The sequence below is a fragment of the Zeus faber genome (genome assembly GCF_960531495.2).
Source record: "Zeus faber genome assembly, chromosome: 12".
Lineage (NCBI taxonomy): Eukaryota > Metazoa > Chordata > Actinopteri > Zeiformes > Zeidae > Zeus > Zeus faber.
In genome coordinates this window covers 18,854,387-18,869,810 of record NC_137196.1, presented here as the reverse complement: position 1 = coordinate 18,869,810, position 15,424 = coordinate 18,854,387, and the positions used below count along the sequence as shown (strand labels likewise).

Sequence of the window (15,424 nt, the reverse complement as noted above, 5' to 3'; positions counted from 1 at the left end):
TTATTTTTTTTTTATTTCATTCATTTCTTATATGATGTGTAATCTTTTTGTGGGAAATTGATTCGTTTGGTTCTGTCGGGGAGGAAAGCCTGCCACTCGCATCTGACCAACAGAAGTACATGAAGTGTATACGCTATATTGATTTATATGGAAATGTGGTTAAAATGTAACGTTTACAAAACAAAGTTGTTGTTTAAAAGAAGAAAGGAAAAAAAAATGCTGGCCCTGATGACGCTACCAATGCGTGGCTAGTGGTCATGTTTGTGTTAAATAAAGTTTCTAACCAAATGCAACCGCCTGTGTCTTTTCATTGGTGATTAGTTGCTGCTTTTTATTTGACTTTATTTTTCCCATACCAGTATTTTATTTTAGTCTCGGGGGGGAGGGAGAAGTTCATTTAATTCACCCACACACCCACTTTACACAACACATGAAAAATGAAGCTCAACCTCTGATCCGCTCTTTCCAAATACAGTTTCCAACGCTGGACCAGCTGAGGGTGTAATATTAATAGCACACTGTTACGCAACTCAACCGCGTTTGTTTTTTTTTCCTTTTTCAAATCATTCAACGTTCTTTGGTCATTTTTATTGATCATCAATCGTCGTGTTTCAAGAGTAAGATTACAAAGTGAGATAAATCGAGGGCGGCTACAGAAGCTCATTCGTATTATTGCATGTGACGCCCCGTGTCGCATTTATAACTGACAATAATAATCGACTCTGAGGTGGTTTTTGTGAAAAATAAAATAGATAACGTTTCGTTAATTTAAAAAAACAAACAACCTTTTATACAAAGACACTCAAATAGTACAGTAGGTAGAAAATGATATAGACTATGAAATAGAAGCAACACATAACACGTCTCGTTTCCAGAACTCTAAATTGAAAACCAGAGCGATACGACGACCTCAGGAAATGGCGGCGTGAGGAATCCATCGCCGTTCCACCACCACCCTCTTGACACGCAGGCCTAATAGCAAAGTCAATTTCTCTCCCCTCCCCCAGTCTGTCGGACGGGAAACGGACCAGTCCGGTGGTGGTTATCTCTTGGCGTGTGGGGCGTAGAGGAAGATGGCGCTGAAGGTGGAGAGGATCTCCCGGGCCTCGCTGGTGGCCAGGCGGCCTCCAGTCCTGACCAGGCCCACGACGTCTCCCTTCCTCAGCGGCAGGATGACGCTGGAGGCCACCGATCCTCCGCAGCCGCAGCCTCCGCCCCCGCCTCCTCCCGTCGGACCCCCCTGGCGGGCGGAGCTCTGCAGCCGCTGCACGCTGCGGTTGGACACGGACAGCACGGCCTCCACGCGGTCGCCCGCTCTGGCCGCCAGCTGAGCGGAGACTAGGTAGCGGCCGTCCACGGGGACGGTGAAGAGTCCTGTGGAGGGATGATTGGGATGATTTTTTTTTTTTTTCACAGGAATTTCGCAATATCTGCCTAGGTGTTTAAAATACCACAATAAGGAAGATGATCAGAATCAGATTCGATGATTATAAGGTTATTATAGATTGTTTATTCTATTTATTGTATTCTCTAGATTTTTTGTATACTGCCATTTTGTTCCATTTTTATTTAATTTAGTTTTTAAATTTCTTGCATATTGCCACATTTTTCAGTTTATTCTTATTCCTTTATTATTATAGTATTTATTATTGATAACTATATATTATATCGTAAACACTGCTACATCTTAAAACACTAATCACTCATCTCCTGAAATACTGTGTATATTATATTGCAACCGTTTTGTTTTCCATCCTGATACGCACAGTATATGTACAAATTGAATTGTGTATATATTTACATTGCACATTGCCAATTTATTCCCTTTTTTTTTTTGTAACTTTATAATTACCTATTGTTGTTGATGCCACGATAAATGAACTACTTACCTGTGCTTGGGCTGTAGTGCCCCCCGTCGTTGACCAGAACTCTGTTAAAGCGGATGGTGCCGAACTCGCCAAAGAACGGCTGCAGAGTCAGCCCGGCGGAGAAGGAGAAGGGGTCGGCCAGAGCGCTGCTGTCGAGCGACGCTGGAGCAGAGGGTCAGGGTTAGAAATCCCCCCCCGATGATGCTCACAACTTCACAGTGTTCAGTAGTAATAAGCCACGGTAAGCTCTCGGAAGGAGGCTTCTCAATTGACTTGCCTTGACACCCTCTATAAATCCTAACTCTGCGTCGTAGTTGACAGCAGAGGGGCGTTTCACGCTGAACTACATCTACCACACTTTTCTTAATCGATGTAGACGCTGTACCTGTGGACAGAACCGGGGCTTGGTAAACCGGGCTCCAGGGAACCTTCACCGCCGCAGCGGCCGCCACCGGAGCTACGAGAGGAAGGGAGGTAAGGGAGAGGTGAGGGGTTGATTCTACAGATCACAGCAACCTCTCCGGCTTGAGGTGAGACGGAAGGGCCGACACATATATTTTTAAAAAGGTGTCCACGGAGATCACTGGTGTGATATTTGCATTGCAGATTCTCCGTTCATTCATTAAAATCTCCTGGCAGGTGTCGCGAGCTGCATAGCTTTGCACTAGAGAGTGTGTGTGTGTGTGTGTGTGTGTGTGTGTGTGTGTGACACCATTGATAAAGAACGGTGCAGTCAGGTGTGCTAGTCGTCTGGATTTTAAAATACATGTTCGGGTTCTGAGGCACCGGAGCTAAAGCGTGACCCCGGGGCCCGGCCCCCCCCCCCGGCTCGTAACATCTTCACAGCCATTCCCACCTGACAGCGGACGGGAAACGGCTGAGCGGCGCCGGAGACGCTCATTAGGAGGAAGAAAGGAGTGTGTACCTGCGTTGATGTGGGATCTGAATGACGCCGGCCGCACGGGGGGGTGGCCTGCGGGAACGAAGTGAGGAAAAGTGGCGTCATCGTCTTTTTAAAATGTATTATTATTATTATTATTATTATTCTTTTCTTCAGGAAACACGCCGCGGGCGGCCGCTGAGCGTCACGCGTCGGTGAAACAAAACAAACAAACGTCTGCGCAAAGCCTGGGTTTCAGTCACAAGCCAAGCCCTCGGGTGCTTCAGGTCAATTTGTTTGGTCCTTTTGATTAAAGACTACACATCTAAACTGTGTGTGTGTGTGTGTGTGTGTGTGTGTGTGTGTGTGTGTGTTCAGGATATTAAAGTAAGGGGTGAATCATAATCTGGAAATACGTAAATGCGGTTTTCATTTGGCCGTCTGGAACACTTTGGGTTCCGTCTGTTTACATCCAGACCGCTGTAGTCCTTCATGTTGAAAAGGTTTCTCTCACATACCTAGAAAATTTTACTTGAATAGATCTTAATAGATCGAAATAGATTCATCTTAATCCTTGTTATAAATCGAGATCTGATTCCGATACGTAAACACGGGGTAATGTTACCACTGATCTCAAAAAGATTTGTATCGTTAGATATGATTCAGTGCCTGATCATTTAGCGATTTAGAGTCTAAACTTGCTGGGGGCCCCCGGGAGCCTCTTGGGAGGGTCCCCGGCGGGTCCCCGGACCCCAGGTTGAAAAACCACGGGGCCTAGAAACGCGTCAGATCGTCAAATCGTCAGATCGTCAAATCGTCAAATCGGCGACTCGGTTACGTACCCGGCGCTCCGGCAAAGCCCTGGACGGGCGTGGACGACGAGTCCTCGGAGCCCCTGCGCACGGTGACCCTGCGCAGGTACCCGGGGGGGCCGGCCTCGCCCGTCTCCATCACGGGCCTCCTGGAGACCGGGGGCTGGTCCGGCTGGCGGGCAGGTGCGCTGGGCTGCCGGGGGCTGCCGGGCTGCCGGGGGCTGCCGGGCTGCCGGGGCGGCGGCTGGTGAGGGATGATGAGCGGAATGTGGATCTGGGGGATGTGCGCCAGCCTGGGCACGGAGCCAGGCCTGTCCGGTTTCAGGGTTATGCCTTGGGGGGGAGAGGAGGGGCCGGGTGAGAGAGAAGCGCAGGGTTACATCAATTCGGGGGCTTTGTCATCCTGTGGGAGAGTAAACGTACCAGTACCAGTAAACGCTTCCTTGGCGTAACCATGGGCGCGGCGCCGGCCGACGGGAAACACCGACGAGGCCCGGCGCTGCAAATTAATGACTTCCCATGAAGCCCCTCACTGTCGCGCGTCCTCCCATTCAGGCCACGTCTCAACCCCCACCCCCGCTCCCCGCCCTTCGCCCCCACCCCCTCAATTAATTTCCCTGTTAATGGCTTATATTACGTTGTGGGTCCAAATTAGGCTTGGCCTCTCGCTGCGACTTTGAGCAGGTTTTAATTTTTAACTGCTGACATTATTAACGTTTAGGAAAACGCAAAGTGGGCGGTGGGTGCATTTAGGGCCGATGAGGACCCCCCGCCGCCACCACCACCACCACCCGACATCGCCATCACAGCATGCCTGGAGGCTCAGAGATCAGCCGGGGCTGGAGGTGCGCGTAGTGACGCCCAGATGCCGTCCCCCCGGGGCAGATAACAAATAACATCAGGGCCCCCGCTTCTCTCCTCCCTCCGCCGCCGCGCTGATGCTATCACACTGCATCGTCGGGTAAATAACAGGGGATTTTTGTACCTTATCTTTTCTTTGTTCCGGAGCTTTTATTTGGGCGTTTCGCATTTGCATTTAAATCAACATCTCGGCGGTGCAAATATAATGCGAAATGGCGCCGCCACGGCGGTTAGTTAATAACAAACTCACAAATCAAATTTGAAGTCTGTTTCATTAGCAGGAGCTGGCGAAGGTGATGGAGCGGCAGAACGGAGTGCATGTCGAAATATTGAGAAATAACAATAGTTAATGACACATAAACAACGCAAATTATGGTTCGAGTGAAATAAAACTGAACGTTACGGGCGCGGCGCACGAACAAAATTTTTTTTCCGCCCTCCGCCTGGGAGCCCGCTCCTCCCCTCATCAAATAACAGAACCATCGGCCCCCAAAACAGCGTCCCTCCTCCTGACCGCAACGTACACCGCAAACCTCCCCCCAAAAAAACCCCACTTCCAATAAAAAACAAATTGAAGCCGAGCGATCCTGTCGCACTGAGATAATCACAAATCTCTTGTTAATTTCCTCCCCATACCCCGCCCCCCCCCCCCCCCCCCCCTGCAGTAACGCGGCCTGCGTGGAGTGCATATTTCCCATGAGCACTCCATCTGTGTCTCAATGAGGGGCAGCCGCAACGTCTCAAGACACAGACACGCACGCACGCACACACACACAAGGGGTAGTGGTGTAACCATGCATCACCGAAACCAGATGTCAGCGCTCGCTAACCAGGTCTGAGTCACTGCCCGAATCTCCCCCCGGATCGGTGGGGCGAGGGAGCCTGCGTGGTGTTAAGGGCCGAGGAGCTTCTGGGGCCACGCCTCGGCCAAGCCAAGCAGAGCGGCGGGGAGTCGTCGGAAAAAGGTGTCGGGGGTGGGGGCCAGACGGGCGGGGGGGCGGTTACGTCCACGCGCGACAATGCATTACGCGCGGTCGAAAACATTCCCCCCCCCCCCCCCCGTTCCTCCCGTTGGCGTCGGGAATCTGGGAGCATGGGAACGCCACTCCCCGCCGGCACACGGTGGAAAACAATCGGGGGCTTGAATTCGGAAATTCTCTGACCACAACCTGCTCTCCTCTCGCCGGTAATGATGGGAGGTTCAAGCTGAGTGAGAGGTAGACCTGAGTGACCTTCCCTGTGTGTGTGTGTGTGTGTGTGTGTGTGCGTGTGTGTTTGTGTGTGCCTGTGTGCATGCGTGCGTGTGTGTGTGTGTGTGTGTGTGTGCATGCATAAGCGTGCGTGTGTGCGTGTGTGTGTGTGTGTGCGTGTGTGTTTGCTCTCTGAAGGCTTCCAGATGGGCTCCTAGATGGTTCTTGGGGACTCACCCGCACCTGAGCCCTTCAGGATTTTTCCAAAGGGCGTGTTGTTGAAAGTCTGAGAGGGTTTGCCTGAGAAAATATCAATTCCTTATTGCGACTGAAGTGAGTCGACGCTGGCGCGGCCCCTGGCGCTAACCACCCGGCTCGGAGACCACTCAAAAGTCTGCGCTCTTTGAAGTTCGGGTCGCACTGTCCGATCCTTATCAGACGGTTTAATTTTTTCGCCGGCCCGCGCCCGGCGAGGACGATCAATCGCCGAGTATTGATCCGTGAAATCAAAGCAGCCGTTTTATCCTTCCTCAAACACGACTGCACAAAAAAAAAAACTTTTTTTTTTTTCCTTCCCTCCCTCGGGGGCTGACCTTGAAATAAATGCAACCAAACAATTTTGAGCGAGCGAGATAGATGAGGGAGAAACAGAGAGAGGGAGAGAGAGACGGGCAGCGAGAACAAGATGACCTTCCTAAAAAGGAAGGTTAGTAAAACAGTGCAGCAACAGCAACGGCTTCGCACATCACATCTGCTGCCGGGGATCGGATGTGCGACAAACCGCTGAAGCCCAGGACGAAGGATCAACTCGCTTTCTAATATTTCTGTTTTTGGGGGGCCAGGGGTGGGGGCGACGAGAGAGAAAAAAAAAAAAAAAAAAAAAGTCTTGGCACTCAAACATAATTCCATCTATTTCAACCATGTAAGGCGACAAATTCATAATAAATTTGCCATGACCCCCCCCCCCCCCCGTCGGAGAGCTGCGGTGGATGACCCTCCTCTCGCGGTTTCGCAGCTGCTGCTGCTGCTGCCACCGCCGTCGGAGGAGGAGTCGGTGCCAACAACGGGGCTGAGCCGAACCCTCGGCCGCTCCGCCCCGTCGCGGTGAGTAAGGCGGCGGCGATCCGGGCGGAAATCCCTTTTCGGGATTTTATTACCGACACTTGATGCGTTTGCAGAGTCCCGAGGGCCCTCGTGCGACACCGGCGAGAACATTGGGTCCGTCGTGGAAGGGAAATACCGACGGCTGCTTTGTCAGCCACACCCAGAGGACTGAGACTCTTTCTCGCCGTCTTCACACAAAACTAATATACAAATATAGAGTATTAAGCTGACTCTACCTCGAACAAGTACCCTCCCTCCCAGCCCCCCTTGTGTGGGTTTAGGCCACGTGACTTCCAGCCGACCACCGTCCCCTCAGTGTGGCGGTTCTGGTGACCGCCGGCGGCCCGCTGCCGCTGCCGCCAGGGGCTGGCGTTGACGATCCTTCCGCAGGCTCACCCGACGGAAACCTTCTTACGACTTTCTGAGTGCTGATTAGCTGGCGATGATCTCTACGACCGGTGATTCGACGCATCCAAAGAAAACTCCACAAATATTGATGATCGCATATGTACTCCCTTGTGAGCTACTTCTATTCCAGGAGTTGGCTCTCCGCATAAGCCCCTTGTACGGTAATGAAATCAGCTACGGTTATCTCGAAACAATTTTTGTCCGTGTTTTGGGTTCACGTGGGAGAGCCCGTTTTTGGCCCTTTTCAGCCAACTAAGCCACCCCTTCTTTCCCCCGGCTCCTCCATTCCGTGCTTTTGACGACAATCTTCTTGTGCTTTTCGGGGAGAGGGAGGCACGCGGGGATGAGGGGGCCCCTCTCGTGACATCACAGCTGAGGGCAGTCGGAGCATCTGGTCCTGGGTGTGGGAGCCGCCTGCTTCTCCCCTCTCCATCAAGAGCGGCTCCAGCAGTGAGTCAGGTTCCTTAATGAGGACCAGACTCCACACATCAGGCTGAGGTCACCCCACGGGAATCTCAGGAGGCTGGTTGCATGTACGTTTGTTTCGCGGGGTTGGTTGGGCTATGATGTATGTGTGTGTGGGCGTGTGTGTGTGTGTGTGTGTGTGTGTGTGTGTGTGTGTCAGCGTCTGGGTCCGTGTGTGCGTGCGGGGAGGGCTGTAATGGGATAGTGGAGATGTGTGCGCGCGCGTGTGTTTTTGTACATGTCTGCGGCTCTGATCTGTGTGTTTGTGTGCATTTCCAGTGCGTGTGATCGATCGAATTCTCCGTTATGTGTGGTAAAACTAGGCCGTGGTGTGTAAAAGAAGAGCTACGCCCAAATCATTGGTCCATAAAAGCATGAATAGGGGAAAGGGGAATACTCCGCAATGGGGAGGGCTTGGCTACATGCTTGGCTGAGGCTTGGTTTTAGGGAAGACTGGGTTATCATGATCATAACAAGGAATTCTGTATCTATCAATGACTCATAAATGATATCTGCTTATTTATTAGAAACCTGTAGTTCAGCCGAGATTCATCACAGTATAATGCATTATACCCAATCTCGGTGGTTTAATGCCGATACGATTACGCTGAAAGACGATAAGCAGTTATATTGAATTGTTGCCCTGTCCGTCCTATCTCTTGTGGCGCAAACACTACGGCACATGGAAGCAATGAGGCACAAAACAGTGAAAGTAAATTATTACTGAAGGTGGCCTGAGAGCGGAGGGGGGTTGCAGTTAAACACAATATCCAGAGAGGCCGTCCATCTCTCTGCTGCAGTGTTTTCCTGCTGTGAACTCACTGCACTCCTCCTGGAGATGCCGCCGGGACATATGTAACATGGATTCCTTTCGCCCTCCAAAAAAAAAAAAAAAAAAAAAAAAAAAAAGAGCGCCCGCGAAACCCCAGTCCCGAGCTGGATGCGTGCGCCTTTGGCTATTAGGTCGCAGTCGCATATGTCGCATGTGTTTTGAGTTTCATGGCTCAATCATAGTTTGTGTTTATACAGATGTTTTTTTTCCCACAAAGAATAAATTCAGAATCAGGAAGTTGAGGAGGACGTCAATACAGGCTATCTTCTGGTCTTCTTCTGTATCGCTACTATCTTAATTCAGCCTCCCCCGCATCCTTTGCCTCCCCTGGCATCGCCAGACCTTATTCACAAATGCCTGTTTGTCTGGAACCTCTCCGTTCGTTTTCGATTTCCAAGGGGCGTTACTAACGGGCGCAGACCAACATGCCTCTGGACGCAATTGTATAGACCTACAACCAATCAGAGCATTGGATAGACCTACAACCAATGAGAGCATTGTAGAGACCAACAACCAATCAGAGCATTGGATAGACCAACAACCAATCAGAGCATATGATAGACCTATAACCAATCAGAGCAGTGAGTTGGTAAATTATACTTTCACCAAATCCTGTCGGAAGTACGGCAAACACATCTTTCTTATCAACAAAAGTTTTTTTTTTTTTTTGAGAAAACGTACCGTCCAGTTCGTTTAATACTGTCGTGATTGCGAATTCAACAGACCGTTCCACATCAGCCAGCAGCCGTCTTGGTAAAGTGCCTCAACGGCTGACCTCCGTATCGCCATCGTATCAAAGCCGCCCCATATTAGATAAACGGTTGTGATTGGCCCGACCCTGGCAAAGTCGGGTGGAAATCAGTTTCAATGGGAGGGTGGCTAGACGTATTCTGCAGAGCGAATGAAACATGAGCTGCAGATTGTTCTGGTTCCCAGATTATCATTTGCCACGCTTATCCAATCACTAAAATGGGCAAACGCTATGAAAACTAGCAACCAACTATTGCCTTTTATTGAATGTGTTGCTGTGTAAATGTACCATGATCTATATGTCATTATTGGGTAAAAGATAACCCCCTAGGATCAAATAAGTACATTTGTTGAATTATGGCACTAAATAAAACCATACACTGCTCAAAGAAGTATTGACAATCATGACTTTAGCGGAATTATTCACCAAAAATTTGAAAATCATAAGCAAAAAAATCGAAGAGACCCTTTGATTTTCCGTTATTTTGTATAAGCAGATTTCCCTAAATTGACAATGATGTAAATAAAAAATAGCTCACCTGGCTGTTTGGCAGTGGCATCTTTGAGGGCGTGTCTCGTCATTGCAGAAAGCTGCGTCTGGACACTCTGCAGGGAATTCTGCACTGAGCTAATGCCCTCGCTGTGATTACCCAAGGTGTCGTTCATCCTGCGGACGGAGTCCCAGAGGCGGGCAACGTGTCCGTCCAGCCCGTCCTGGAGTTCTTTCATTTTGCCCTCGTCCTGCCCTCCGCGCACCTTTTCGAGTCTGGTCACACGTCCGTCTACAATGGAAATGTCATTTGCAACACGCTGAGTGTTCTCTTTACAGCCACTCAGTTCCGATGATAATTGGGTGCTGAGCGTATCAAGCCTGCGCCTTAGTTCTTCCACTTGGTCGGAGGCTACGTTTGCCCCGTGCTCCCTCACTGGGGCACCGGTGCCGATCTGCCCTGCCTGGCAGCATGTGTAGTTTATTTTGTGAATATCCTGGCTGTATTTTCCCATGGAGTCACCCAACCCTTTAACAGCCCCAGCCAGACCAATTACATTATCTTGGAGATTAATTAATCCATTCTGGAAATCCTCCATGGTCTTGGAACTACTTTGATATCCCGCGGACTGCCCTTCAATGATGCCCTCTAGGTTCCTGAGCTTGTCTGAGTTGTCGCCGACATCCGTGTGGAGAACATCTACGTTGTTCCTGAGCTGTTCCAAGTCCTTCACAATGTGTTCGAGACGACCGGGCGAGGGGGCCGAACTGCTTGTACGGATGGCCACATCGGAACTGGAGCATCCGGCAGAGCACAACTCCCCAACAGTATTTAACTTATCATCCAAGCCCTGAAGGAGGAATTTGTTGTTGTTGACCTCGGCCTGGATAGCATCGACAGAGTCACCAAACATTCCAGGGAATGAGTTGTTGCTCATTTCCACCAGCATGTTGGTGAACTGGTCCTCCATATTGTTAAAACGCTCATCCAGCAACTGCCGAACCCCTTTCGCTTCGTCTGCCATCGCTCGGGTCAATTTTTCTTCTATGTAGAAGCAGTGAACCTCCGCGTTTTGTTCCGTGACGTTTATGCGCGCCTCCAGCTCCTCAATTAGTGGACGGTAGTCTTCATCCGGGGAAGGTGCGGACAGGTAAGCAAGCTCGTTGTCGATACGGACATTCAAGACGCGGTGGGCCTCCGCGACCCGGTCAATTTCGCGCCACAAATCTTTGTGGTCCTTGCAATCCTCTTCCTGTTTGGACGGCTCGGTCTGCCGTTGAGTGCGCACGGGTCCATCGGCCGCTGCCATGTCCAAGCGCAGCGCCCGGATTTCCTTCCTCAGGTCTTCTTCCTTTAAGTCTACCAACTTAGTCATGCTGGCCAGGCCTTGGTCGTGACACTCGTCGCAGGAACTCTGCAGCTTGGCCATCCGATCCTCCACATTTTGATGGAGCTCTTTCTTAAGCTTCTCAAATTTGCCGTCGATGTAGGTCTGGAGGATGTCGAGGTCGGGCTGAGAGCTGCTTTCCACCATGGCGGGTGGCTGAGACTGTGACGCATCCATCAAGAGCTGGATCTGCCCCTCGTGGCTCGTCACCATTCCCTTCAGTTCTTCGAAAGCCTCGTCCTTGCTTTTCAGAGCGTTGCTCATGTCATCCAGCTGGGCCACCATCTTTTCTACGCCTCTGTCTACATGCACGCCTTCTCTGGTGGCCTGGTGACCGTCGAGCACCGCCGGGCTCTCCTCCGGGCCCGTTTCTGTGGCGCTGTTGGGCGGCCGCAGGTTGTTGAGCAGAGTGACCAGCATCTTATTGGTGTCCTCCTGCAGATCCGTGCGTAGGTTGGCGGTGAGCGCTGTCAGTGCAGCCTGGAGATCCAGGACGGTTTGAGAGAGGCGCTGAACCTCACCCTCCAGTAGGTGCCCCTTGTCTGTACCTCCATGCCTGGTTTCATGGTGACCTGTCTCTCTCCGCTCCGGCCCTACAGTAACAGAATGAGAGTTTTTGGGGTTTTTTTTTTGTAACTTCTTAACAAGTGGGATTTACTCGGTTATTTATTTATAAAAGGGAACCTTTCAGTCTCAAAACATGAGAAACGTAATATTAATGGAAAAATTCATACGTAATCACGCATTTAATTTGAATCACAGATACTTTTATCTTACTCTGTGTGTGCCTGGTGTCGTATCCACCGTTTGGTGGGAAGTACGGTTGTGTTCCTTGCAAAGTCTGTTGGTTGCTGGATGGTTTCATGTCTTTACAGTCTGGACCTTGGTGACCAGGGCAGCACCTCCACTCTAGCTGTGTGACTGTCTTGAAGGCGATCTTGTAGATCGGCCGAAACCGCGTTCTGTGCCTGTCAAGATATGCAAGTTCAGTCCGATTTTTGAGAATCTCGAATAGAAAAGAAATGTTGAAAATCTGAATAAATGTATACGATATTTGTTACCTGTGGAAAACATAGTGTTTAATCGTTGGTATTACCAATGAAGGGACAATAATCGCAAGGCATTTCTTAGTTTTGCTTTCGAAATGTGTTTCTAAATCTGCAACCCTTCACTAGGAAAATTTCAACTTTCTGACTGAGCCAAAAGCCTCCCAAGCAAACAATAGCTGACATCATTTCCCCTAAGTCAGGGTTCGTGTCAAGCAAAACATCTGGAAGGGTAATTTTGCTCAAAAACGATCATCGTCTTTACAAGGGTGACTTTAGGGACCCTTTTTAGAGGGGTACATGCTATCCTAACTCATAGAAGGACCGACAGGACTGAGGTTGGTTTTCTCCAATGTCACATCGCTGATCTCGCCGATCCTCCCGTTAAATCGCTCATCAGCAGAAAAATAAACAACTTGCCACTTCCAGCTAGAAAAGTGATAATAATCACTTGGCAGCTCAAAGCACTGAAACCTGCGAGGTCTCCTGAGGAAGGCTGTAGATATTCAGGCCGAAAGTGTTGACAAACTATCACGTCACGGGAGGAAGAATCTGATCGATCAGCCTGAGCGAAACCATTGACTAAATGCTATTGACAAGTTAGGGTGTCGCAATCTGGCCCCAGCATAAACACGACGACGCACGGGAGATGCTTACATCACTTGTTGCTCGCAGTCAGGCTGATAGGCGGGACACGGGGCCTCCAGGGCCTCCTCAAAACTCTCCACGCCGCCCTGGACCGAGCAGCTCACGTTCCTCTGCACCACATACGCACACCAGTTCCTGGGAGGAAAGATGGATTCCCTATTAGTCCAATCAGTGAGATGGGGCCGACATTAATGGGCGTGCAACTTTGGCAGGCGTTTGTTTTTCAAAACAGTGGAAGTCATTTATAGATTTCCGTTTGGCCATTTTAGATCTGCTGTAAATATTCACTGGCACTTCCACTGTTCCGCTGTTGGTTGAATCCAGTGGTGGAAAAGTACAAGTGCTTTGTCACTGTACTGAAGTATAGACAATTTCCGAGACTTTTACAGACTTCATTACAGTCCAAAGCAAATATCCATACTTTTTACTGTACTAACACATTCATTTAGTCCAAACTTTATTTACTCATTTCAGTCAGGGACTGGATCTATCAAACTGCTTATACGGATTGCTCATCAATTATTTATTAGGTCCATATCCCAGTAAATGACTGAAACCACCAGTGCAATTTAATTTGTAAATTGTAATTAGGATTTGCATGAAAAAACTACACAATAGCACTTTAAGAACCTTTATAGTTATATATTAGTTATAAGCATTACAGTTTTATATACATATACTGCATAACTGTGTGTGTGTGTGTGTGTGTGTGTGTGTGTGTGTGTGTGTGTGTGTGTGCGCGTGCGTGCCTGTGTGTGTGTTTTACTCAAGTGAAACGTCTGAGAACTTCTTCCACCACCACTTGAATCTTATCAAATTTGGAAAAGCTATCAGACTAGGGCCATATTTAGTCGCAGGCTGATAAAGCACCCTTAATATAGGACCTCCACCCACATTTGCATGAGTGAGAGGGCTATCTTCGGCCTCAAGCAAAACTCGATTTGACTCAAACTTTGTTACCATAATCAAGTCCGAAAGTTAAAAATATTTCCATTCCACCCCACTGCACAACACAACACTTAAGAAAATAACAAATAAAACTAATAAATAAATAAATAAAAGCAATGGCATTGCGCATAAAAGGAGATTTATTTCGCGTTTCCACAAAAGTCCATGAGCACTGCATGGGTCTTAAGCAAAGAAAACGGAAAAAAATATAGACACAAATACAAATACAAAGTTCCTCACCTATTCCTGTGTCTGTGCACCGCTGCGGCGTGTGGGGATCCCTGGAATAAGCCGTAAGAGGAGGGAGAGCCGCAGCAACACTGCAACTCCAGGAACAAGGTGAACAGCGTCCATTTCCAATCCATCTCTGCGTGTTACTCCTTCAGAACTAGTGTTGCAAATGACTCCGGAGGAAACTCGGACGCTACGATGACATGTCTGTGTTGCGGCGGGGGAAGTCAGTGAGACTCCCAACTCTTCGGCTCAACTTTTTCAGGGTCCAGACCGGAGGAGCGGCTCCCTCCTCCAACTGCCTCCTCCCATCTGGAGAGCCGCGGGGGCTCGACGGCCTCTGATTTGACCGGTTTATTAAAGTGGGAATCCGTGAGTTTATTTTGTTGGGTGGGGGGGGGGGGGGGGGGGGGGCGAAACTAAATTTTATCATTTTCCGCGCGTCCACTTTATGAGAAACAGCCCTTGAATGTATTTGCATTACTGCGCGTACTCCTCTCTGTAACGTTTCCACGGATGGCGGCGGGGCCCGCCACCGCGAGAAGTGAGAGGCAGCCGCGGTGAACTTTGATGGACCAGCGCGGCTAGTTGCGGTCTCTAAACTGTCGATATAGACGAACATTCGAAACGGAATAACGCCCTTGGATGATAAAAAAAAAAAAAAGATATATATCCCCGCCACCTCCAATGACAGAGAAAAATAAAATCAACTGAACAGAAGAAGGCAAACTTTTGCAGCGAAGGAACCGACCATCTTGGAGCAAAGCAGAGGGTAAGAAATTAGATTCTGGGAGTCGTTCACACCCGGATGATTAATACACACTTTGTTCTTGTGAAGCTTAGGATTGTGTGTGTGTGCGTGTGTGTGTGTGTGTGTGTGTGTGTGTGTGTGTGTGTGTGTGTGTGTGTGTGTGTGTGTGTGTGTGTGTGTGTGTGTGTGTGTGTGTGGGTGTGTGTGCGTGTGCGCATACGCGCGTGTGTGTGTCGGGGGAATAATACAAACCTTGATGAGCTGTAGTATAATACGAGTAATGAGTTGTGGTTTGCAAATCTCGTCTCCTCTTTGATTAAAGTAATTGGATAGTGCATTCTTGCACAAAGCATTGTTGATTTCCGCGGCAGGGCCAACTCTCACCAAATTCTAACCCGAAACCCACGAAAAATAACAAATGTTTGCTTTTATTAATTATCTACGCGTTTAATCCTGTGGAACAGCGTTGTCGAAGCTACGGCCCGCGGTCCGGATTTGGCCCACAGAGGGGTCCAATCCGGCCCGCGGGATGGTTTTGTAATAAAATTAAAATGAAAATATATTCTTTATGTGTTAGTATAGTCACAGCTGAATCGACTGCAGTTTAGTTGAGGTCTCTGAGAAAACGGAGTCAATGTGGTTGATTGTGGTCATAAAATTAATCGCTAAATTAAACACTTTGTGGTTATACTGTAGCACCTACATCAGGTTTAAAAGAACTTCAATTCCATCTGCTTTGATTCCCACCCTGT

The 15,424-nt window shown here is 49.1% G+C and overlaps 1 protein-coding gene across 1 annotated transcript; it reads right to left on the bottom strand.

Moving 5' to 3' along the window:
• Positions 1 to 566: 566 nt before the first annotated feature.
• Positions 567 to 14,210, bottom strand: emilin2a (elastin microfibril interfacer 2a). The gene is made up of 9 exons (XM_080011482.1): positions 13,931 to 14,210; positions 12,752 to 12,877; positions 11,826 to 12,016; positions 9,710 to 11,641; positions 3,591 to 3,893; positions 2,794 to 2,841; positions 2,254 to 2,325; positions 1,890 to 2,030; positions 567 to 1,374 (listed from the first exon to the last, which is right to left on the bottom strand). Exons 1-9 carry the CDS (start codon positions 14,053 to 14,055, stop codon positions 1,043 to 1,045), a joined length of 3,270 nt encoding a protein of 1,089 aa, XP_079867608.1. The 5' UTR covers positions 14,056 to 14,210; the 3' UTR covers positions 567 to 1,042.
• Positions 14,211 to 15,424: the final 1,214 nt, after the last annotated feature.